The following is a 24,896-nucleotide window of genomic DNA, read 5'->3' as shown; positions in this document are numbered from 1 at the left end:
ACATCCCACAGAAAGAGGCATAGCCTAGATTAGAGTCAAGGTTTCCTAATTCTAATTCCTGGTTCTTCTCAATCAAAGCACATACTCACTCCTACAGTTCAAAAATGATTGATTTCTTAAACCACGAACTTTTTCATTTATTCCGCAAAAAGTTACTGAAGAGCCTGCTGTGTGCCTACCCCAGTGCCAGGGGCAAGCCAATAAATGTGAAGTAATTTTGCTCAATTCTCTTACTCAGGTATTTTATTGCAAACTATTGGAAGAGGCAAATCGAGGCTCCTTTCCAGCAGAGATGGTGAATAAAATCTTTTCTAATATTTCATCAATAAATGCCTTCCATAGTAAATTCCTGTTGCCAGAACTGGAGAAGCGAATGCAAGAATGGTAAGAGGAATAGAGAGCAAATGCTCTGCCTAAGGCGGTGATCCTAGATGTCGTGTTATTCAGCCACTACACTGAAATACTGGTGTTACACAGAGCTGTGGCCAAACACTTGTGCTAAATTTTTATTTTATAGACCAATAATAGAAGTTGTACTTTTTCAATTTTAGTTGAAAAGGGTTTCATCTCTACCCTCCAAACTATTTCAACTAGTGAAGATAAGATATTAGGGGTAACCTGGGTCTTCAAGATTTTCTTAGCCCCTCTCCTTACTATGTCATTCCTAAACTTCCTGTAATTCTCCGCCTTCCTTCATTATCTGCCAATCTCACAGCAAAGTGGATTCGATAAGCGTAGGGTATGTGTAGAAAAGTGATCATTTGAAGTCCTGTTAATTCATTTATTCTATAAGAAATCTTAATGACTTGTTTCTATATTTTATACAGGGAAACTACCCCTAGAATTGGTGACATCCTTCAGAAACTGGCACCATTCCTTAAGATGTATGGAGAGTATGTGAAGGGATTTGATAACGCAATGGAATTGGTTAAAAACATGACAGAGCGTATTCCCCAGTTCAAGTCAGTGGTTGAAGAAATTCAGGTAATATGACTCCTTTGTTCAAGGCTGTGCATCCGTTTTTCTGTACAAATCATAAAGTCTTCTAGATCTGTCCGACACACCTAGGCAAATTCCATTCAACTCTGAATTATGCAAAAATCATCTCTGCAAAATTAAAATATTGAGCATATACATGTGTTGAGCAGTAAATTCTCCATTTGCTTTTGAGACCAGGAGAGCGGTTTTATCATGGTCCATGTAAATTACAAAGTGAATTCCCATTTAGTTCTGTGCTTCTCTGACTTTCGTTCAGAGGTGGAGATGTTGGAATGAATATAAGGAATGATTGCTATAAATCCTGACATTTTAGAAACAATTATTCTGGATTTTTTTGGTCACTTTGCTTATATGTCCTGACTTTTTAAAAATTTTATTATACCTAGATAATGCATTTTAATAATGCCATAGTAATTTCTGTTTGATTCTCTAGTCAAAATTGTTAGTAACTATTATTGTGCAACAAGCTCCAGGTTAAGCACCTTGAATATATTATCTCACAGGCAAATATAGAGGAGGAAACACAAGAGAGAGTATCGAGGAGCAACAGAACCCCCAACCCTAGCATCTTATGTGTTCTAGGGAATTCCTTTTCAATATTTACACTTTAGCAAAGAATACTCACTACCTGATGGTGGTGATGGCTGTCATTATTTCATCAAATCTGAAATCTGTCTCTACAATGTCTGTCATCTATATACCTATGAGGAATTGATGGGGTTGTGAAAGGAACGATGGATTGAGAATCAGCTAACCTAGTTTAGAATCCTAGTCTGCTGCTCACAATCATTTGACCTTAGAAAGCTCTCCTAACTCTTCTGAGCCACAGTTTCTTTACAAATTTTGAGATCAGTAATATTTTCTTGGATGTGTGTGTGTGTGTACGTGTGTGTTAGAGAAAATCAAATGAGATAGCTAAACTTATAACATTAATATTTATTAAGCAAAGCCATTAGCCCTCAGCTTCCATGCTAATTTAAGACTCTTTTTACTTTTCCTGGTCTACAATAATAACTTCCAAACTAGTTTCCCCCCATCTTCCTAAAGCCACATTGCAGTAGGTTGATCTTAATAGACCTCTAATGAAATCATTCACCTGCGTGAAAACCTGTAGATGAAACAATACTAAACCCAGTTTTACATGATTACCCCAGATTACTGTTTCTCCTTCATCCCATTTCCCTACAAATATATTATTTGCCAACAAAACTCAGTTGTTCCCTTTTACTGAACATGTTTCATGCCCCACATATTTCATCTTCACCCACAGCCTGCCCTCATCCAAGTTCACATTAAATGACCCTTTCTCTGTGAAACCTTTGGTTTCTCGTTTGTTTAAAATGCAAACATCATGTCTTAATACGACGTTTATACCCTTGCCTTAATCATGGTATGAGTTGGGTAAATATGTTAAGGAGATTTATGCTTTGTTTAATATAAACAAGAACACATCTTTTCAAGTAATCTTTTTCATGTCTTATAGTAACAGTTTATTGAAAACAAATGCTATAGACTCAGTTTCACCCAGGGGAAAATAAAAATCTAGTTAGGGAGTTTGGTTTCTAATGCAAAAAGAATGCCATGACTTAATGAAAAATTAAAATTTTCTGACAGATAATAAAATGATCAGATCTTGTCATTCTTCTCTGTAGAGTCTTTTTTAAGTTCAAAGGAAATGACGTTTGTGGTAGCCTTGTTATGAAATAGTTTCTGTTGAGTCCAAAGTCATTTAATGTAGTTATTCTTAGTGAAGCTCATTAAATAGTAGATGCTTCTTTTGAAAATCTCTGGAGTATGATTTAATAATGTGACCTCACACACCCTTGCAGTGACTAATTGAAGTGGTTGCCAGCAATCTGGAATTTTCTTGCTTGAAATTCTGCTTGATTTTCCTCTCTGTTCTTGCCCTAAGTTGGTGGTCCTCAAACTGTAATGGAAGAATCTGGGATGTTTTAAAATGCACATACCCAGGCCCTAACCACAGAAATTGTAATTTCATAGGTTGGGATGGGGTTCAAAATTCCCATTTTTAATAGCACCACAGACATATCTAATGCAGATGATACACAGATCATACTTTGTAGGACATACTGCCCTTGATGAAAGCTCTGTATTACGTGAGTTTTTGGCTAGCTAATCTAATTTTTAAATCTTTTTTTACAAACGTTCCTAATTATAGAAACAGAAGATCTGTGGAAGCTTGACCTTGCAGCACCACATGCTAGAGCCGGTGCAGCGGATTCCCCGGTATGAGATGCTCCTTAAGGACTACCTGCGGAAGTTACCCCCCGACTCTCCAGACTGGAACGATGCTAAAAGTAAATGCTTCCCCCCCCCCTTCCCATTATGGGATAATTTAGTGGCCACACAGCTTTGTGATTCCAAAGCAAGAGAGACCTCATAGCCGCTTTAGAAACAGAAAATTTGGTCCAGAGCTGATAAGGTTGTTTTAAAAGAATTAACCCAACCAGGATTCACAAGATAGAAAAGAAAGGAAGAGAGCAGGACACAATTTAGGACTAAGAGCATTCCCTGAGGTTGAGCCAGCAGGAGACCTCAGCTTCCATAGCTTCACCAGCAGTCCCGGACCTCTTACCTTGCTCATACCAGGAGTTCCCATCCCATCTCTCGCTACCACCTGCCCCAGCAACAAAACCCCCCATTGGCATTGGCATCAGAAGATTCTTTTTCACCTGGCTGAGGCTAGAACTATGGCTATCTTTTCCCAAAGAAAGTTGATTATGCTTAGTGGTTAAATGGCTCATAAAAACAAATAAAATAATAACACTAAAATGTAGAAATTTGAGTCAGAAGATTTAGGCTCAAATATGGCCTTTTAATATCATAGCTATGTTACCTTAGCCAAGGCACACCATGCTCCATTTCTTTCATCTGTCAAATGGAGCTAATATACTTTCCATTCCAGGTTGTATAAGAAGTAATTGACCTAATTACCTATGAAAGCACCTGGCAGAGTGCCTTGTCCCAAACTAGTGTACATAGTGTTTGCTGATTTTGAAAGTTCCATTATAGATTACATATACCTATAAGCCTAATCACTGTATATGACTTAAAAAAAAAATGTTTTTATTGATTTGAGAGGGAGAGGGAGAGGGAGAGAAAGAGAAACATTGATGTGAAAGAGAATCATTGATCAGCTGCCTCCTGCACACCCCCTCCTGGGGATTGAGCCTGCAACCCAGGCATGTGCCCTGACCAGGAACTGAACTGGCAGCCTTTTGGTGCGTGGGAGGATACTCAACCAACTGAGCCACACTTGCCAGGGCTGTATATGACTTTTTATGAGGAAATACCCTTCAAGTTCCAAGTATTGATCTACTTACAAATGAACTTTTGTTTGTAAATGGAAATTGCCCCTGCTTTTGTTATGTATCTTTGGTCTCAGATTTCCGCTCCCCCCCCATTTCTTCTCATTGTGACGTAAAGTATATGTTATTCAGCTATCCAGCAGCATAGAAAGGACAACATGTATTTATTTTCTTTTCTTTTTCCCCATTTAGAATCACTTGAAATTATATCTACAGCAGCAAGCCATTCTAATAGTGCAATAAGAAAAATGGTAAGTGGTTTCCAGAGGAGACAGGAATCTTCTGGTTAGATAATTGTCAGTAATATAGCCTAATATTATCTAACATTTGGATCAAAATGAATTGATACAGATAAACAAAAAAGATTATTTACGAACTGTTTAGTGTTATCTGTAATAACCTTCTCTTCTCCCAAGTTTTAATTTTCCTCAAAATAGACATATTTTATATCAAAATTTATGCATAGTTCTATTTGCTTCTGAGTTGTTCATATTTCAGCTAAGGTTGTTTATTATTGAAGCCACTAAGAAGAAGCCTCCTCATATTTGATGTCTCTGTGTTTTGTTTTAATTTCCTAGGATAACCTAAAGAAACTCTTAGAGATTTATGAAATGTTGGGAGAAGAGGAAGACATTGTAAATCCTTCCAATGAACTAATAAAAGAGGGACAGATCCTTAAACTAGCTGCTCGGAACACATCAGCACAGGAACGCTACCTTTTCTTAGTGAGTATTGTAGTGTGCACAGATCATGAAAGAATAATTTATAAAAGTTGTTATATACATCTTGGAAAAGTAGGATGCTTGCCTGCTTTCCAAAACAATGATATCTAACCTGGTGTAGTCAACTACTGTCAAGACCCCACCTAGGGAATGTCCTCAGTAACTGAAACTTGTTCTTTCAAGGACACAGATCTTTTTTCGAAGTATTCTTCTATAATTTTTGTGTGCATTTGCCATATGTAATTACTTCAGTAACCCTTACTGAAGATAATTGAACCTTTCCATGATGGTCGTAGCCATCAGTGTGTATGTGAGGTATGACACAGACACACTTGATGGCTATGATTTTCAGTTTTCTCTTTCCTTTCATTCTTACAGGCTAAAAGGTACCATTTCCTGGATATCATGTCAACGTTATTTCTTGACAACAGTTTTCTTCCTAATCATCTCTAACCACTACTTTTAATCTTTCTAGTTTGAAGAACTATATAAGCAACGTTGGCAAACTTGTGCCTAAAATACCTATGTGAAAAGCAAATGTGTTTGCTACATAGTTCCTTTTCACTGGTCAGTCCTGTCCCTTCCTTCACTTCCTAGAAATGACAATTAGTCTGGGGCTTATCTCAAATGTAAGAGCTCTTCCTGGGGCATTCAGGCTATTTAGCTTTAGTCACTGGTAATTAATTCCAGCTCCTTTTCATATCTAAGGATATGATGATAAGCATGGTAATAGCTAACACTGAGTAACAATAAGGTAACATTGAGTAATAGCTCAGTAAATGTTAACTATTATTGCGATTGTTATTATAGGCAGAGGAACAGAGAGATATTGGCAAAAAGGCTGCCCAGTGACTGTCACACGATACAGTCTCAAGATGTTACTCATAGCTGACTTTTCTGCTGAGATGACTGCAGGGCAGACTTTTCTGCTGAGATGACTGCATCTCACCACTATAATATGAGTTGTCATTGGAGGCTTAGCAGTTTCTGTTGTCTGGTTATTGCTCCCTTAAAAAGAAAATTTCTAGGGGCTAATTGTCATGTGGTATTCTCATTTTTGGAAAAAGAGCATGTGATCACCATATGACCCAGAAGTTCTACTCCAAGTTTGTATTACTCAAGAAAATTGAAATCATATGTCTGTACAAAACCTATACATGAATATTCACAGCAAAATTATTCATGCTAGCCAAAAAGTGGAAATAACCTAACTGTTCATCTTCTGGCGAATGGGTAAACAAAATGTGGTATGTCCATTCAGTGGAATATGATACTACGATAAAAAGGAATAAACCACATGCCAAATGGGTGAACTTTGAAAACATCGTGTCAAGTGAAAGAAGCCATTTACAAAGGGCCACACTGTATGAATCCATTTATATGAAATATTCACAATAGGCAAATGCATAGAGGGAGGATGTCAGTAGTGGTTACCTCGGGTTGATGGGGAAGAGGAAATGGACTCAGAGTTTCCATCTGGAGTTATGAAATGTTCTGGAATTAGATGGTAGTGATCATTGTACAATTTATGACTATCCTGAAAACCATGCATTATACATTTTATAAAAGGGTATATTTTGTGGTATATAAATTATATCTCAATAACTTTTAAAAACATATAGATGTTACCCAAATTAACTATAAAAATCATCTGACCTCAACAGAATTACTTCACCTTTCAGAAGTTATAAAGAGAGCCGAATATGAATCAGGGACATGTAATGAACTGTCAGGGTTCAGAGCTCTATTTATTTTGAAATGTAGATTTTGTTATTCAGGTATGATGAGTCCACCAGATTGGAGATGATTGCCATTGAGAAGATAGTTATAGTTATACTTACAGGTCCCAAAAGGAGGGAGCATTCCACACTGGAAAGCACAAGAGCCTGGAGGCAGAGGGAACAAGCAGAAAACATGGGCAAGAGCTTTTATTGTGGTTTCTACAAGAAGGGAGGGGCGGGCAAGGAAGCAGGAGAAACAGGTTTAGGATTTGTCAGTGTACATAATTTTATCAGACTCTGGGGCTTAGGGGCTGTTGTCTGGGACCTGGCCTTAGGGTGATTAGGGCAGGGGAATTCTGACTCAGGGATTGAGAGCTTGATAAAGGAGGCAGTTGGGGTATGTGGGCTCTGGATAAGTTGGTTTCCATATGAAAGACGTATGTGCAGGTAAGTAAAAAATTTATTGGTTCTGGGACTTGGGTAACCCTGAGAGAGCAGTCCCTCCAGTGTCAGGTAATTTCCCATCTCCTCTTCCACATTAGTGTTACAGTTTCTACAGTTAAGCTTTTTAACCACTTGCCTTAGTTTAATTTTCACATTTGAGAATTGTTCTGGAAATAGTTTTAGGTTGCATACCTTGGGGCAAAGCCAAATTAAGCAGCTATTTGGAGGACAGGTGGCAAAGAGCCTTGGAGGGATACAGCAGTAGTAACTTTGAGGCAACAACCCTCCTGTTCCAGTTAGTAGAAGCCATCAAAGGTCTCATGATGCTATTGCCTCCAGGGAGAAGAAAGTCATACCGCAGGAATTTTAGGAAAGCCACATTTCTCCTTTAAAGCATTTCCGGAGTGTTTTTTCCTTTAATCCACAGTCTCTCCTCTGGCAGCACACTTCTATTCCCACAGAGCATCTTGGTTTTTTCATCTGCAGAAACTTCACAAGTACCATTTTTATTTTCCTTTCTCTCTAGAAATAAAATGAGGGCTATTTTTCTGTTTCCTACTCTGGGGATATTACATTTTTCTGAAAAGCCAAATTATATTTAGAATCTAATTTCAGCTTTCAAATCATCATGTGTTTGCAGATTTGCTTGCCTCCACACCAGTTTTTAAAATACATATCAATGGTAAAGTATTCTGTTGATTAATAACCACACCTGACATCTGAAAGTTAAAAAAAAACAAAAACCAAGTTATCCTATAAAATGACCAAAGAGGTTCTATTCTTGACCCTTTGGGGTTCTATTTCTTATTTCCTTGTAGCTTGACAGATTTAGGGGTCGTCCCCCCCTTGACTTACTTAAATTTTGAGTACAGACCAGGCTCTGGAAATTTCTCCAACAATGTACTTTAACTTTCTAAAACAAATTTTAATGAAACAGTCACTAGTGAAACAGGAAATTGACTTATTTCACTCAAATAAATATATTTTAAGAAACTTGAACTAAATAATTGAAGAACACTAGAGATCAAAAAGGGGGCACTTTCCTACTCTTTTAGTATAATTGCGACTTGCTTCTAGATTTGGCACAGCCTGGCACTTCCAGAGCTTGCCTCCCCAGCCAGGGATAGCTCTGTCAATGTCTCCTTTCGAGCTATGGGCATGGAATAAAAAGGAAGCTCCTACACTGAAAAGGAAAGTTGATCTGCCCTGAGTTACAGTTGCTCTTACTTCCCCCTTCAGTACCCAGAGAGATTTGGAAACCCAGAGAGAAGGTGATGGTGGCTTTTGCCGCAGAAACGAGGTTCAGAAACGAGGTTCACGGAGGGAGCAGGACTAGCTACCGAATTCCTTTACACATGTACTTCTTTGTGAGCAATGTTTTGTAGCCTTCAAGAGCTCTCACCTCCAACTCTAGGAAGAAGGGAAGGGGTATTTATTCACTAGCATTAGATTGTGACCTGAGTTATACATACAGTTATTGACAATTTGGAATGTGAAGCCCCAGTTAGGAAGAATATAATAGGGGAAATGTAATCCTGAAAGCATGAAAGGGAAAGAGAAAGGTGTCATTCATTATAAGATAGTCCGTCGTCTTGTGTGAGAGTAACTACAAAAGGCAGGTGCTGAGAACTTCCAGATTCATGAACTTGTGTTTCTATAAAATAACAAGACTTTGTTGAACTTTATAAAGTGAACTTGAGTACAAGTATCAGATAACTCAGAAATTTTATGCCAAAACATTACCTTTGTCACTCAGTTTGCAGAAAGATTTGGTCTTGTTGCTATCTTGAAAGTGTGAGGCCCGTCCATTTTGCGCTCAGCAGCTCATCCTGCACCATTCACAGCCTTGACCTAATCCCCTCCCGAGAAGGCCTGGATAGAAGAGAGAAAGAAATGTTAACATGAATAGTAGCAGGCAAGCTGTTGCCTTAATCAAGCTCGGATAGTGCTGAGAACCTTGCAGAATGTTTTCTAAATCCCAGGCAGTACAGTGAGGCTCTGGTAGCCATAGTTAGAATACAGCACGGGTCATTAGTGTTCTCTTCTAGAAATGTAAATGTGAAATGTGGTGTTGAGATACATCTGATAAAGTGTATTTCGTGTCTTTTTATTTCTACATTATTCAGTTGTGGAAATGAAATTTCTGACACTGGTTACAGGAGGTTGCAAATGTATGAGGAACAACTGGTGAGAAATTTGCTTTCAGAATGACTACACACATAAACGTGGAAATGTTTTTAAATATCCATCACTGTTTCTTGTCTTTATGGCCATGTGGAGCCAAACAGAAGACTGGGCAGAAGAAGACATTTTTCCTCATTTAATCCCATCAACAACCTGTAACTTTTACAGATAATGATCTTGAGACATAAGAGGTTACGTAGTGCGTAAGGGTTTAAGTCCCCAGTCGCTCTCGTCTTTAAAAAACATGTGTAACCCTAGAAACAATAAATATGAAGTAGGAATATAGGTATGGACCTTCTTTAGGAATCTGCCTACAAATTAACCCAAATATCTAGACACTCTCATCCTTTTGCATGATTTAACATATTTAAAGTAAATTAAATGCCCTTCCAGAGTCACTGCTTGGGCCTGATAAGCAGGAGCTGTTCATTGTTGACTAGAAATGAGGCACTACACATCATTTGACTAGGTTCAAAATAAAGTTTTTCATTTTAAAAGTAGATCCTATAAAGAAGATTTTTAAAGACTTTTTTTGCTAAAATAGATGACTTTTCTGTTTATTCACACAGGATGAATTCTTAAACAAGACATGGGTCAATATAAAACAGTGATTTAGTTTTTTACATAGAGTTAATATGCTAACCTCACATGTTTGAATGAAATTTAACCTAATAATTTTGGCTCTCTCTATATATTTTTTAATTTTGCTGGATATAGAATTTAATTTTTTTAATTTTATTTTTGTTCAAAATATTACAGATGTCCCTTTTTCTCCCCAATAACCCGTTCCACCCCATCCAGTCCCCCTCCCCAGTCCCTCTCCCCACCATTGTCCGTGTCCTTGAGTTGTGCATATGTCCATATAAATTCTTTGGTTACTCTCTCCCCCTCCACCCGCCCGCCCTTCTCCATCCCTCTGACATTCGTCAGTCTCATCTATGCTTCCATGTCATTGAATCTATTCTGTTCATCTGTTTATTAAGTTCTTTAAATTCCACATATAAGCGAGATCATGTGATGTTTGTCTTTCTCTGCCTGGCTTATTTCACTCAGCATGATTTTCTCCAGGTCCATCCATACTGTCCCCAAGGGTACAAGATCCTTCTTTACAGCTGCGTAGTATTCCATGGTGTGAATGTCCCACAGCTTTTTTATCCACTCAGCTACTGATGGGCACTGGGGCTGTTTCCAGATCTTAGCTATTGTAAACTGTGCTGCTATGAACATCGGGGTGCATATATTCTTTCCGATTAGTGTTTCAGGATTCTTAGGATACATTCCTAGGAGTGGAATTGGCTATATATTAACATTAAATACATTGGCTAAAATAATTGCCAAATATTACACTTTTCCTCTAGCTGTTAGAAGAGTTGCTCTCTAAGACCCAACAGTCAGAAATTTTGTTGTCTAAGTACTTCAACTTTATGGGTTGTGAACTTCAGTTGCAGGTATATGGAAGGTTCTTAATAAATTGTTGCTGAATTTAATTGAATTAATTTCTTTAATAGTACAAAATGGTGATTGGTTTACTCAGATATTAATAAAATATTTATGAACCAACAAAGGGAATTATAGGCTATAAATTTTAAAATATGATCATTTTGGTACAAGCATAAAATCTCAATATAGTATTTAAATAATTTTGCTCGCATAGAAAGTATGCAACTTCTCTGGAAGTTCCTGGAATATTTCTAGAGCTGCTTTCAGTATTGGTCACTTTCTCCCCTTTGCTTTCCTGTTTATTGATATGTGTTCTGTCTCCTTGCAGTTCAACAACATGTTGCTGTACTGTGTGCCAAAATTCAGTTTGGTGGGCTCTAAGTTCACAGTTCGAACCAGGGTTGGCATCGATGGGATGCAAATTGTAGAGACTCACAATGAGGAATATCCACACACTTTCCAGGTATCTGGGAAAGAGAGAACACTGGAATTGCAAGCCAGGTAAGAGAACCATTCCTATCACACAGCTGCCTTCCCTTTTGATTCCTCCATAATGCCTCGGATAGGCGTTTTCAGAAAGTAAACATTCAATAAATTGCATTTACTCTTTAGATTTACGTGGTGCTCAGAGAATGAAGTTGTTGCATTTAAGCCAAAGTTTTGCGTCTTGTAGGAAAAGGTTCTCCCCTAACCCTTTTTTCTCCATTCTTCCTTTGGTCCACAAATGTTTATTGTTGTCCCACGCTAAATGTTGAAGTTTAACTCAGTCCTTCAGAGGCTCTGCATTCACGGGACTCATTAGCACTTTGATGGAGAGAACGTTCTGAGGAGGCAGGGTGGAAAAGGTGATGATTCTCTTGCCACAGCAGGAGGATGCATGAAGGAGGACATTTGGGGATGTAGTGGCCTCTGGTGACCAGGACTTCTGAAGGGATGGTTCTTCTTATGTGCTTTACTGAGTGGGAAAGAAAGGGCTGGAGTTCCAGCATTCATCCCCCTAGCATTACCATACTTGGAAAGAAAAAAACATAAAAAGCACCACAGTAGATTACAGTTACCTAATGCGTGAGCCACTGCAGGACAGAGTGCTGTGAGGTTTTAAATACCTGTTTTAGAGGACTGTTATCCATTCATCCTATAAAGGCCTGGTATGGTGAAAACTAGGAGACTCCAGAAAGTCACAGATTGGAGGGTTGCGTACCAGTCCCAGCACTGATGGTCTGATAACCCAGAATCCGTGGAGAGTCGAAAGCCCTTCTATTCCTTTGCCCCAGTGGCATGTGGTTCTGGCTGCACAGGTGAATTCATCCTGGATATTTGTACTTAGTAACCACAGAAGAGCTTAAACTTCAGACTTTCAAAAAGGAATACATCATTTTAGCAGGAATTTGTGCCCTGGAAGTCAGGGAACTGATGAAATTACAGTTGTGGAAGAGGTGGCAGGCTGCCTGGGGATTGATCGAAGGATTCGAAGGTGGCATTGCAAGCATGAGTTAAAGTGGTGGAGGACTTGGTTTTGAATGTCATGGTTTTTCTGCCTTATTGTGATGGGGTTGGAGCCTCAGCCGTCAACCCAAGGGTAGAATGTATGATGTTGACTCACTGAGTGATTGGGCCTGGCAACAAGGAGGACCCCCCTATAGTTCTGATCATTAGAGAAGTTTTCATTGCAGAAGAATGAAGGGGCTGCTGGCTCTGAAATATCAGCACCCTTCCAAATCTGCAAACCCAGAGGTGCGTCTGAACAGCAGAAGATTACCAAGGCTTCTTAGTTTGAAAGGGGACTCTAGCCTTCTTTTAGCAACTTGGGCTGTTTTCTCTTTAGGATGGGGCTGGGTCATGAGGAATTTTCTTAAGTACAAGTAGTCATCACTTTGTAGAGTTCCAATAAGCAGTATTGGATACCTTCCAATTAGTATTAAAACATGGTCATTTTCCTTACATTTTTTATTCCCCTAATATCATTGCTTTAGTTATATTTATGATTATATGGTAAATTGAAGGTCAACATTAAGTGATTACTTGTCATCTAGTCTATAATGACTCTCAAGAATGGAAACAAACATTGAAGGTCCCAGAAAATCAGAATGTTAGTGGGATCACAAGGAACCCTAAATTGGGTATATATTTGGAGATATTTCAAGAGAATTCGCTTTGAAGCCACCTGAGGAAAAAAGGGCTCTGCTTTTCTTGCTAAATGAGTCAACCTCAAGCCTAACCTCTTGTACTCTGTGCACTCTTCCATATTCAAAGGAATATAAAGTATTCCTAGTTTTTGTAGTTTTTATTTAATGGTTTTTGGTTGCTAAATGGATATAAAAATATAGTGATAAGTAAACTAAACAAAGGAGTGAAGACCTGTCAAGTTTCTTTGCATTTTAAAAGCTACAAGCAGCTAGCATTCAACGATGCTTTCGGGCAGTAGAGCTGATTTTGTGGGGGCAGGGCACAGCAATAGGGAGAAATCTCTTTTGAGGAGAGAGATTGAAGGCCCCCCCAAGGATCACCAGATGAACAATAAGTAGAATCTTTCATTTGATGGGTACAGATTCCAGCAGCATTCCTGGTACATTGTAAATTTACTGGGTAATAATAAATTTACTGAAAGAATGGACATTATCACATAATAAATTTACTGGAAGGATGGACAGTGTCACAGGAGCAAACCTCCTGCCAGACTCATACATAAGTGATCCCTGTGGGACCAAGGTATGTGCATTCAGGAGAAACTCAGACTTAGCCCTAGCCTACCGGACACATTCAAACAGAACCCACTCTTTGACGGTCTTCAAAATCCCTCAATTTAGAGATCTTAGTCCAGAGTCAACTAAAGGGGATTATTCTAGGATAGTATATAACAACAACCAGATCTGTAAGGTACCTGTAAAGGAGATGATATTAAGAAAATTTGCCTCAACAGGAAAACAGGGGACTTCAGTCAAGGCAATTTTTCCCCCCACAAAAAATTATTAAATGCTGGGGTCCATTAATTTGTGAAACCTCCTTCCTACAGGCATTTAAAATGTTTGTTTTGCTTTATCCATAATCGGTTAGGTATGGTATTACCTAAAGCCTTCTAGCAAAATAAAATTAAATGTTCATCAAAGGAAATATTAAACAGCTCCTTTCTAAGGCCTTACAAAGATATCTTAGATTCTTGAGGCTAATTATCATCTTTCTTAAGATGGGCTGTGGCTCGTAGCCTTTAAACACCCTGCCTGCTTTTTATAAAGGTGAATTGAAGACTAGTTGTATATCCAGTATAATGCTAGATCTACGGAGTTACCTGATGTCTATAACTAGATGATGGTAGTTAAACTGAATGTCAGGGCAGTCTATTATAAAAGCTAAACTTATCTCTCCCCATCAAAAATTACGTGTACTAAAGTAAATGGATGGTCTAAAACTCTGTTCAAGAATTTATTTGTTCAATTGCCAGAGAGTCTGTTTAATTTTGATTGTAACTCCCTCTTGGACATCCTCGAGTTTTCTAGAAAGTTGGAACAACATTAAAACATAGTTTTATTCACCAGGTGTAACTCATTAATGGTCTCTGCATTCAGTTTAATTTTGTTTTGTTTTAGTTCTGAACAAGACAAAGAAGAATGGATCAAGGTAAACCTTATTTCTATTTTTATTTTTTGTTTTTTGGTAACCTCTGTGTGTGTACACAAACGTGCAGATATTGTTGCATTGTGCACATGTAGTCATTAGATCAGGGTCGTTTAATTTGTAAATGGATTCCCATCATAGACATTTGTTTAATAAAGTATTTTCATGAATTTGCATGTGATACTTTAATGTGTGCTTTGAATTTTGTTTGTATTTTAGGCCCTTCAAGAGACTATCGATGCTTTCCATCAGAGGCATGAAACCTTCAGAAATGCAATTGCAAAGGATAATGACATTCAGTCAGAGGTTTCTGTGAGTTGAATCGAATTCCTAACTTTCAGCTCTTTGCTCTTCGCAGTTACAAAAGATCTGTCATTTTGTTCTCCTGCCTTTTCCCTTCTCAATGCCCAAACTGTCTATTTAGACAGAATCTCATTCCTTAGATAAATATAATAATGAGTGCCTTTTTAATACTGCTTAGACTTCTTTGAACCTTTTATCTCTTTACCAGAACATGGTACAAACAGTGTTGTTAAAGTGCTAGGGAGGGAAGGAGGGAGGAAAGGAGGGAGGGAGGTAATCCCAGTGTTTTCTATTAAAATTGAATCTCTCTTTCCTTTTCAGAATGCTGAGCTAGGGAAAAGAGCCCCAAGATGGATCCGAGATAATGAAGTAACGATGTGTATGCAATGCAAAGAGCCTTTCAATGCACTGACAAGGAGAAGGCATCACTGTCGAGCATGTGGACATGTAAGTGAGATTTTTTTCATCATGAAGATTCCCAGTAACTATAGGTATTGTGAAATTGTCAACTCGGAAAAGACCCCAAAACTCACTCAGTAAAGCACTTCATTGATAAACTAATTTTCGTGACAAGCATGCACAAAGCACAGTGCTGGGTCCTGGAGTAAAAATAGTAAGCAAAATGATGCCCGGCTTCGCACAGGTTACATCCTATTGAGAAAATAGAGCAGTCAGGTAAATGGACAAGTAAGTGTTTCAAATGACTATAAATGCAATAAGGAGGCAATCAGGAAGTTTACAATGGAGAATAATGGTAAGGAAGGGGGGTTTGGATCCACTTTTGGTTAGAAAAATGAAGACCTATCTGAGGGGTTGATACTTAAGCTGATGCCTAAAGGTGAGGCAGAGCTAACCGCAAGAAGGGAGGCAAGATGTGTGTTCGGGCAGTGAGAGTCTGTGTGTCATAGCCCTGAGGTAGGCAAGAGCTTGGTCTTTTCTTGAGACTGCCAGAGGGCATGTGCTAGAGCATGGTGAGTCGAGTGTGAAGTGTGGTAGAAGAAATAGTTAGAGAAATAATAACCAAAGGAGTTGACGGCTTTGAGAAAATAGAACGTCTTAGCATAAGTGGAAGTTCAGGCTTTTGATGGGAAGAGAGAAACTTCCCGCTATGGTAAGGGAAAGGAAAAGAGAAAAAGATGGTTGCAGATTGGGTGTGTTTTTGAGTTGGTAGTGGGAAATGAGGGAATTTAAGTCTGATGACATGTAAGCAGAATATCATGTCATCAGCTGACAGTGAAGGGGGAAGGAAGAAAGGCGGGGGGGGGGGGGGGGGATTTGAGAAAGAAGACTAAGTGTGAAATAGTTGTTTCCGGGCAGGGAAAAGCGAACCTGTCAGAGAAACAAAGGTGTTCAAATGTGGATCATGAAAATATTGTGATATGATTTGAAAAGAAGATATTAGTTAATAGGAATTTACAGTACAGACATATCTAATTCTAAATCCTAGAGTAATTTCAGGAGAAAAAAGTAATTTTTATTATGAACTTTACATGCTGTGAACATAAATATTTACATTTCTTAAATACAGTTTGTTGACTGTAAATTGGAAAAAAATATGCTCCTAGAACCAAGAATATAATTTTTTAATGTGGAAGTTTGTTTTTTTAATAACAATTATCTTATAGTAATTACGAAAAATACTGTTCACTAAGAAATAGTATGTATTTTCATTATAGTCATTTATTCCTTGGCATTCTATAAATGTTTATTGTGTGCTGATGAGCAAAATATACAAGGACAACCTCCTAGAGCTTGCAGTTAGTCAGGGCAGCAAGCATTTATTAAATAATCACACAAGTATATGAGTATAGCTTATAATCAGTATATGAAAAAGAGTACAGGGAGCTTGAGTGGCACAGTGACAAGAGACATGCTCCAGACTGGAAGTTGGAGGAGTCTTCCTTGAAGAAGTGAAATTCAAGCCAACATCTGAAGGATGAACAGCAGTTAATTCATGAAGCAGAGATGAGGGGGGAGGGAGCATGGCACTTTGGGGCTGGGAAAGCCAGTGTCACTAAAGATACAGAGAGTCAGAGGGGCAGATTATGCAGGACTTTGTAGACCATAGTTAAGAATATATTCCATATCTAACAGCAAAGGGAAGACTGAAGGATTTTAAATATTAGAGAAGAAACATATCAGATTATGATTATTTAAGAGAGCATCCAGGGCCATTTGAGATATGGCTTGGAGGGAAGTAGGAGTGGAGGCCTGGAGGCTAGTAAGATTGCTACAAGGAGCAGTCACAAGGCTCTCATAGTCCAAACCAGGACACTGATAGCTTGGACTTGGGTGATTACAAGAAGATCTAGATAAATGGACAGATTGAAAACTCTGTAGGAGGTAAAATCAGTAGGACTTAGTAATATAATGACTCTGTGGGTGAGCAGTGGAGAGGTGTCGGGGATGGTCCTGGGTTTATGACCTGTCACGACTGGTTAAATGGCTGTGCTGTCTCCTGCTATAGGGGCATGAGGAAGGGTGGGGTGGGGGGAGGAGAGCTCTAGGGGCAGGGAAGGTCATGAGTTCATTTTGGAAGGATATTGATGAAACAGCCAGAGGAGTGAAAAGTAAAGATCCCGACCAAGCCTCTGAAGACCTCCTGCCTTTAGAGGTCAGAAAGAAAAGGGTGAGCCAGCATAGTCCATCGTCATGAATTACTATGGTAATAATCCCAATGCTCACAGGGATATTCTTAGTGTATAATAATCTGCCTTTTATATAAATCTTTCTTATTACCGTTATATATGTTTATGGCTTAAATCTTACTATTGTTTAAATGTGATTATTCACTCCTCATTACCTTTTCTAATTTAAGGTGGTTTGTTGGAAGTGTTCTGATTACAAAGCTCAACTGGAGTATGATGGTGGTAAACTGAGCAAAGTTTGTAAAGACTGTTACCAAATAATAAGTGGATTCGCAGAGAGTGAAGAAAAGAAAAGAAAAGGAATTTTAGAGGTATGAAATAGTAAATGTTGGATGTCTTTTAGACTTTCATATGAGGAACATAGAGTTGTCTTTTAACCCTGAAGAAGGCAACACATTTTGTTATTTCTCTTAGTATTTAACAGTTTGGAGAATGATGAGCGCGTCATACTTTTGTTCAGTGTTGCTGAATTTTGGGGTCACATTCAGTTGTACAGAAAGAAGAGGGCAGTGTTCTGCATTTGAGAGTGAATATATTGATTTTGTGAAGGTAGCTATAGTCAAATATTAGAGTATTGTTACCTTTTCCAATGCCCCAATTACTATAATGTATTTTTTATAAGTTTATTGATTTTTTTTTTATAGAGAGGGTAAGGGGGGTGGAGAGAGAGAAACACTGATGTGAGAGAGAAACATCAGTTGCCTCCTGTACGCATCCCAAGCGGGGATCCAACCTGCAACCTTTCAGTGTATGGTATGAGGCACCAACCAACTGAGCAACACTGGCCAGGGCACTATAGTGTATTTTTTAATAGGAAAGCTTTTCTCTCGTTTCATCATATTGACTTTGAAAAAACACTGCATGAAATTACTAAATTTTAATAGCCAGTGACAATAATCCCATAACTGCATTGAAATATTGTTGAAATGTCTCACAAGTGAATTTGACTCATGTTTTAGGATATAGTCAGCCCCCCAAGCCTGTGAACTATAATGCTACTTGTATCTGAAATGAGTGTCACACCCAAAGATATAATAAGGCCTTCGTGGCAGAAAGTTCAAGATAGCCTGGAAAGTCTGTAAAGAATAGGCTCAAGATTAAAATTGTATTATCTAAAGTCATAGACATACTTGGTATATTAAGGGTTTGTATGGTTTATTAAGAATCATTTATTGAGCACTTACGCTGTATAAGTATACAAAGGTCTTTGTGGGTAACTGGTAAATGATCATGAACTTCAAGGTTCATTTAAGGTTAAAGTGTAGGTCTGTACACTAAAAATATAACTCTGAATTCCAGGGTAGAGATGTCACTTGAATGGCAGACCAGAATGGGGCTTTCTCAGGCAGGGTGGGTGGAGAGAGATGCTTCATTGGCTCCCAAGATCACAGGCTCAGTTCTTAACAACAGCATCTGATGTGACCGTATTAATATGATAACTTGGCCCTGCTGGGCCTGGCTCAGCGGTTGAGCATCGACCTAGGATCCAGGTGATCAGGGTTTGATTCCCGGTCAGGGCACATGCCTGGGTTGTGGGCTCGATCAATGACTCTCTCATCATTAATGTTTCTATCTCTCTCTCTCCCTCTCCTTTCCTCTCTCGGAAATCAATAAAGATATATTAAAATATATATATATATATATGATAACTTGTTTTAAGGGGTGAGTTTCAGGCTTTATCTATGAAATAAAAGCCTCCAGGTAATTTTCTAGAAAAACCTATATTGGGGGGCAGAGGGATCAATTACTTAACTAGGTTAACACATATGCACACACACATACATGCAGTATTTGAAACTCACTTTGTGCCAACTATTGTTATATGCATTAGACCAAGGGTCTCAATCAACTTTTTCTGTTAAGGGCCAGAGAAAAACTATTTTAGTTTTTGCAGGCCAAGAAGGAAAACTGAGAATATTACTTCTCTAACGAGGAAAAAAAGTGTTCACAAATTTATATAGACAAAATTTATAATAATTTAGTATAGCTTTCTCTAATATGGTAATAAGAAGAATGGAATTCTTTAGAGGAGGAAGAGAAGGTAACATTTCCCTTAATTGGAGTCAAAAGTTAGTGTTTCCTATTTTCAAATTGATCTCAAATGACTATCTGTAAACACTTTTCTTAGCTCCCAGGTGGTTACAAGAACAGGTGATGAACTGGTAGGCCATAGTTTGCCAGTCAGTGCTTCTTAGACTATCTGTGATGAAGGGTCAGTTTTATTTCTAATACACAATCATGAGCTTGAGTGTCATCACAAAGTCAAATTGCTGCAAAAATTTCTCATTGTTGACTCTTACTTTCTTTGCTTTTCTTGAACCAGTTACAAAACAGTTTACGAACCAGCACTGTTGAATGGGAGACACTGAATAGCAGTACCCTAAGGATTTGATGCTTTCCATAATGTGTGTAATAAAAAAACATCTTTTAGTCAAATGATTTTCTTTCCTTTCAGCCAGTGACTTATATATTTGCAGGGAAAGCAGAAAACTGTAAATGGCTCTACAGTGAATGCAGTTTTTAAAAACTTGAATTATCTCAGGTTCCAGGACAAAGATTGCTGGCCAGGGTTTGTCTTTTTGTTACTGCATTTGTACATAGTTGAAGTTGGTATGCATTGTGGTTAAAGTTTAGGCTCTGGATCCAGACTCAAATCCCAGTATGCCAATTCCTACATGTATGATCCTGGGAAAGCTATTTCATCTCTGAACCTCATAGATAATGAAAGTTGTGCCTTCTTGGTGTTGGTGTGAGGATTATAATAATGAAATGATACATTTCTTACTGAGCTAAGAAAGTGTCTGCATAGTAAGCAGTTAATGAATGTTTAACTCCATTTAGATCAATGTCTGGTAATACAGAGAGTTAAAATTGACTTAGATATTTTCCCATGCTAGTAATCTAGATGAATATTTAAATAATCGCAGATGAACTTTTTGGATGGTCTCAGGAGACATTTTATATAAACACACTGTATTTAATGAATGTTGCCTTAAGTTGAATTACTTCTCTAAATGGTCCGTTTTGTGTTCATTCGCACACTCTCACTCTCTCTTTCTATTATATTTTTCTAGATTGAATCAGCAGAAGTATCTGGAAACAGCATTGTATGCAGCTTTCTTCAGTATATGGAAAAGTCAAAACCTTGGCAGAAAGCTTGGTGTGTGATCCCCAAACAAGACCCTCTTGTGCTGTACATGTACGGTGCCCCCCAGGTATTTAAACTGCATCTGTCTGAAGGGACAGAAATCATGGGGACAGAGGGAGGCGAGTGGATGGTGAACTCAAAATTCTTCCATGTGCACACCTCTATAGAACAAGAGAGCTCAGTAACATTGTTTCATTACAATTGCAAAAATAATAACTAAAATTCAAGGTTACCAATAATTTCTTCACCCCATGGATCATTTCTCCCCTTTTCTCATTCCTGTTGCATGGGTGTGAGAAAAAGGTGAGTTGAATTAGAAAAGTGCATCAGGAGAAAGGGGTGAAGCAGATGGAAAAGGAGCCTTTTTTAATAAGTCCCTCAACCTTGAATGGAGGAATACCTGAAAGAAAGAAATTGAGAGGAAGGAGAGTTTAAATCAACCTTAGGTTAACATTATACAGTAACAGTTGTTTGAGAACCATCTGTGCATGGATCTCAGATAAATCTGTGAGAACAACAGACATGCAGGTTTAGCTTTTAACCAGAGCAGCTCCAGGCACTATGGATTGTATAATGCTTGAAAAACAAGTAGCACTTAAACCAATTATGCATTCACCTGGAAAGACATAAACATTTAAATGTACCTGTTGCATTTTAGCCTATACCTGCATTAAGGGCTAGTAAAACTTTTTTTAGAAATAGACTTAAAATGCCAAGGTATATATTTTATTCTATTTTGTGGTTTTTTTCCTGTCCATAAATACGTTGATGCATGAATGAATGAAACACCAACTAAAACTGTGCTTGGTAATGAAAGAACCATTAACATTTGCTGGTTTTATAAAATAAGATGGCTATTCTTTTCTTCCCTTGTTCACTGAATGAAGAGCTGAGTAGGCTCCCTCGAAGAAGAGGGATTGGGTCAATGAATCCTAGCTAATTTTAGGTGTCAGCTCTCATTCATTCATTCATTCAGTCAGTGATATTAGTGGCCTCATGGACAGGTGCTGTGCTATTCCCAGATCACCGTCTTTCTCCATGGAGAGCTCACGGTGCAAGTCTGTGTGGAACGATGGTAGGAAAAGAGGTTCAGTAGGAGCCAGATCACAAAGGGTCACGTATAGCATGCTAACACATCTCACGCTCTTTATGTACTATGTTTCTTCTTTAGGATGTCAGAGCCCAGGCCACCATTCCACTCCTGGGCTATATCGTGGACGACATGCCGAGGAGTGCGGACCTGCCACACAGTTTCAAACTGACCCAGTCCAAGTCTGTGCACAGCTTTGCTGCGGACAGTGAGGAACTGAAACAGAAGTGGCTGAAAATCATCCTCCTAGCTGTCACAGGTGAGACACTAGAGGGTCCTAACCAGCACTCAGCTACCTTGGACTGTCATCCTGAACCTAAATAAAAATCAGAATGCTGAACTCCAGGACCAGCCACAGCGCGGGGGTCTCAAGATTCACGGCTCAAGACATTCCCAGCTCTTCTTATTCATCTCTTAGCACTTTATGTTGAGAAGTATAGGCTCATAAATGTACCTGGTAGGGGACTATTTTCCTATGTTTGTGGACTCTTGGTGAAGTTACTGTGCAGAGCCATTCTACCGATAAAAGTTGGAAATAATGTGAAAAATTGAGCATTTTTAAGTGAGCTATTCCTTGAATATGTACTTTTGTCTTGGAGAAAATGGTTATCAATTGATTATATCACTATCAGGTTAGAATAGACCACTTCCACTTAAATGTTTTAATGTATTCTCTTTCACTTGTAGGACTTGTAACAGTTTGAAAGATATACCTCCATGTTGCCAAAATAGTTCCATGGTTAAAAAAAAAATTACAAGGACGACAGTTTAGGCTATTGTATTAACTTATTTAATTTAGTTTATGAAGCTCATGCTGCATAAATAACGTATGTCCTTTTAAAACAAAAGAGAATGGACATATTGTTGGTGTTCAAACTTTCAACTTATTAATGAAAGATAATACTTGTTTTTGTAGAAATACTCCTAAAAATGAAATATGTTAAGTATATAGGAATTATGTATATATAGTATTAAATATAAATATATATCTATATACTCTACATGCCTTTCTCTTCAGCTTTAGGTTCATATTTGTCTCTAATTTATTTTTAAACTATAAAGCATGTTTTATCTTGGAATTGGACAGTGTTTAAACTTAAATGTTTTTGGTGATTTATGTTTAACTGATTGACATCTAAGGGTATTGATATTTTTATAATAAGAAAAAGCCGTAATTTATGTGGCATGGGATATATTAGTGAATTCCAACCGTATTTTTAAAGTACTATTTTTTTTTTGTTCTGTGCCTATTTAAAACAGTGCCTCTCTTTGAAGGTGCTAATAATTTCTATTTAAATCTAAGGTGAGGGTTTCACTAATGCTCCAGTCTTGCTTATTCTGATATAAAGTGCATTTTGGTCACCGAGATGGTCAAAGTTATACAGGTTGTTTTTCCTTTTACGATCTTCTGATTGTTACAGCAGTTAATATCAGCACGTACAAAAATTTCCACAAGAACCTGAATTGTACAAGATACCTGACCTTATACCCAACTGGGACATCAGGAAACTGCATTTACTGCACTGTTTTTCTTTTCCATCAGACTGTTATGCATGGTTAAATGAGGACCATATATAATTAATACTTAAGATAACTGTGTGGGCCTGTTCCTTTGTCAGATATGAAACAAAAGTCACGTGATAACCTATGTCGGAGAGGGCTGGATAGATATTAAAGGAAGTTTATGCTCAACTCTTTAAACCTCCCCACTAAAGAAGAGGGGGGCACAATACTGAAAAACAATGTTTTAATGGTAGGTTTTGGGGAGGTACAAGATCATTGACAAGAGTCTGAGCATTCTTTTCTCATTTATCCTTTTGGGGAATCTTAATGGACAAAATATAACTCCTTGTGACAAAGGCTTCTCTCCCTTATATTGTAATTATGATTAAAATATCACATTAAGTTGGCTAATTAACTTAATTATTTTCTCAAATTAGATCTGGGTTGTTCTTCTCATTTACCCTGTTATGCCCCCAAATGTCGTCACTTTTAATGCATCGTCTAGAAATCCACAGAATGACCTCACTATCCTCTGCCCTTGGGGATTACACCCTAAATGTGAATAGATTCACTCAGAATTCGAGATTCTCACTCATCTATTTAGGCCCTCTTAAGAAAATTTGAAATAGCTCCTATTTTTCTGCAAAGGAGCAGATAAACTACTTATGGCTGACATGATCTGGTTGCCTTCCTGCATAAAAGGAATACCAGCCATGATCATTTACATTAAACCAAATACTTGGAGCCAAAAAGAGATAAAGGTAACTTCTTCCTATTAAATCAGGGACAGACTAAGAAATATTTTACATTGCTTCTCTTTTCTAGTTGCCGAGCGTGTGTGTGTGTGTGTGTGTGTGTGTGTGTGTGTGTGTACAACATGTGTGTTCATGGGTGGTTATTGAGGTTAAACTAAAGCTATAGATGATATGTTGGTTTTCTTAATCTCAAGAAGAGAGAAGCAATAAAAATGTAGAATGATTATCAGGGAAAGGTGACTTTTGTAAATGTGGATAGAACAATGGAAATGGAAGGACCAATTAGAAGATTTATGGGGGCAGATTATTTTTGAAAACTGTTTTGACCAGCAAGAAGACCATACTTTCCCTTTCAGTGAGTTCTTCTCCTGGAGTGGAAGTAACATAGACAAGTTTTGGCTCAATAAATATCCATGTTATTTAATTGAGATGATTGAAAGGATACTCATGAAGGGAATATTTATTATCATGCTCTTAATACTATCTTTAATTTGATCAAAAAAATGAGAAATCTTATTTTAAGAAGAGAACTTCTGATTCTCGTCACCGTCTTCACATCCCACCCCATGTCCTTTAGCCAAGCAACAAAGCAGCCTCACCTGTTTTTTGTTTTCTGTTTTAAATTAAAGAATCACTAATGCTTTTACTTGGAGAAAGGCTGAGGAATATGCTTAGTCAGCTATTTAGCAAAGACTCAACTAAACCAAAAGACCTCACAGTATGACTAGTTACAAGAATAATCTACATCTTTTGCTTTCTGAGGCACCTGAGCAGCCGTGACAGATTGGAACCTAAGAAAGTAATTGGTTGCTTTCCTATTGAACCCGACATTCCATATGGGTCTTACAATTTATTTTCTCTAATTAGGTGCTTTCCAAGTCATCTTTTCTTTAAAGTGCCCTCCTCCAAACTGAAAAATTTACTACTTTGCTAAAAACTGCTCTTCATTATAAAACATTCCATTTTTTTTTTAAACTTAAATTTTGCTTTATTGAAAG

General features: G+C 37.9%; 1 protein-coding gene across 3 annotated transcripts in view; it reads left to right on the top strand.

Moving 5' to 3' along the window:
* The window catches only part of FGD4 (FYVE, RhoGEF and PH domain containing 4), a 183,642-nt gene extending 161,260 nt beyond the window's left edge, over positions 1–22,382 (top strand). For 2 of the 3 annotated variants that reach the window (XM_081127011.1, XM_081127012.1), the window contains exons 6-17: positions 239–384; positions 828–984; positions 3,179–3,317; positions 4,521–4,579; positions 4,907–5,053; positions 11,168–11,340; positions 14,424–14,454; positions 14,671–14,763; positions 15,076–15,201; positions 17,573–17,713; positions 20,477–20,617; positions 21,722–22,382. In XM_081127011.1, the coding sequence (XP_080983137.1) occupies positions 239–384; positions 828–984; positions 3,179–3,317; positions 4,521–4,579; positions 4,907–5,053; positions 11,168–11,340; positions 14,424–14,454; positions 14,671–14,763; positions 15,076–15,201; positions 17,573–17,713; positions 20,477–20,617; positions 21,722–21,964 (1,596 nt within the window). In that variant the 3' untranslated portion in view covers positions 21,965–22,382. Of the gene's footprint in view, positions 1–238; positions 385–827; positions 985–3,178; positions 3,318–4,520; positions 4,580–4,906; positions 5,054–11,167; positions 11,341–14,423; positions 14,455–14,670; positions 14,764–15,075; positions 15,202–17,572; positions 17,714–20,476; positions 20,618–21,721 lie in introns of those variants that run through there. The other variant, XM_081127013.1, reaches the window with a different exon arrangement.
* The last annotated feature ends 2,514 nt before the right edge of the window (positions 22,383–24,896 follow it).

Source organism: Miniopterus schreibersii (genome assembly GCF_964146895.1).
Source record: "Miniopterus schreibersii genome assembly, chromosome: 2".
Taxonomy (NCBI): Eukaryota; Metazoa; Chordata; class Mammalia; order Chiroptera; family Miniopteridae; genus Miniopterus; species Miniopterus schreibersii.
Note: the sequence above shows the minus strand (reverse complement) of the source record. Positions and strands in the feature narration are given on the sequence as shown.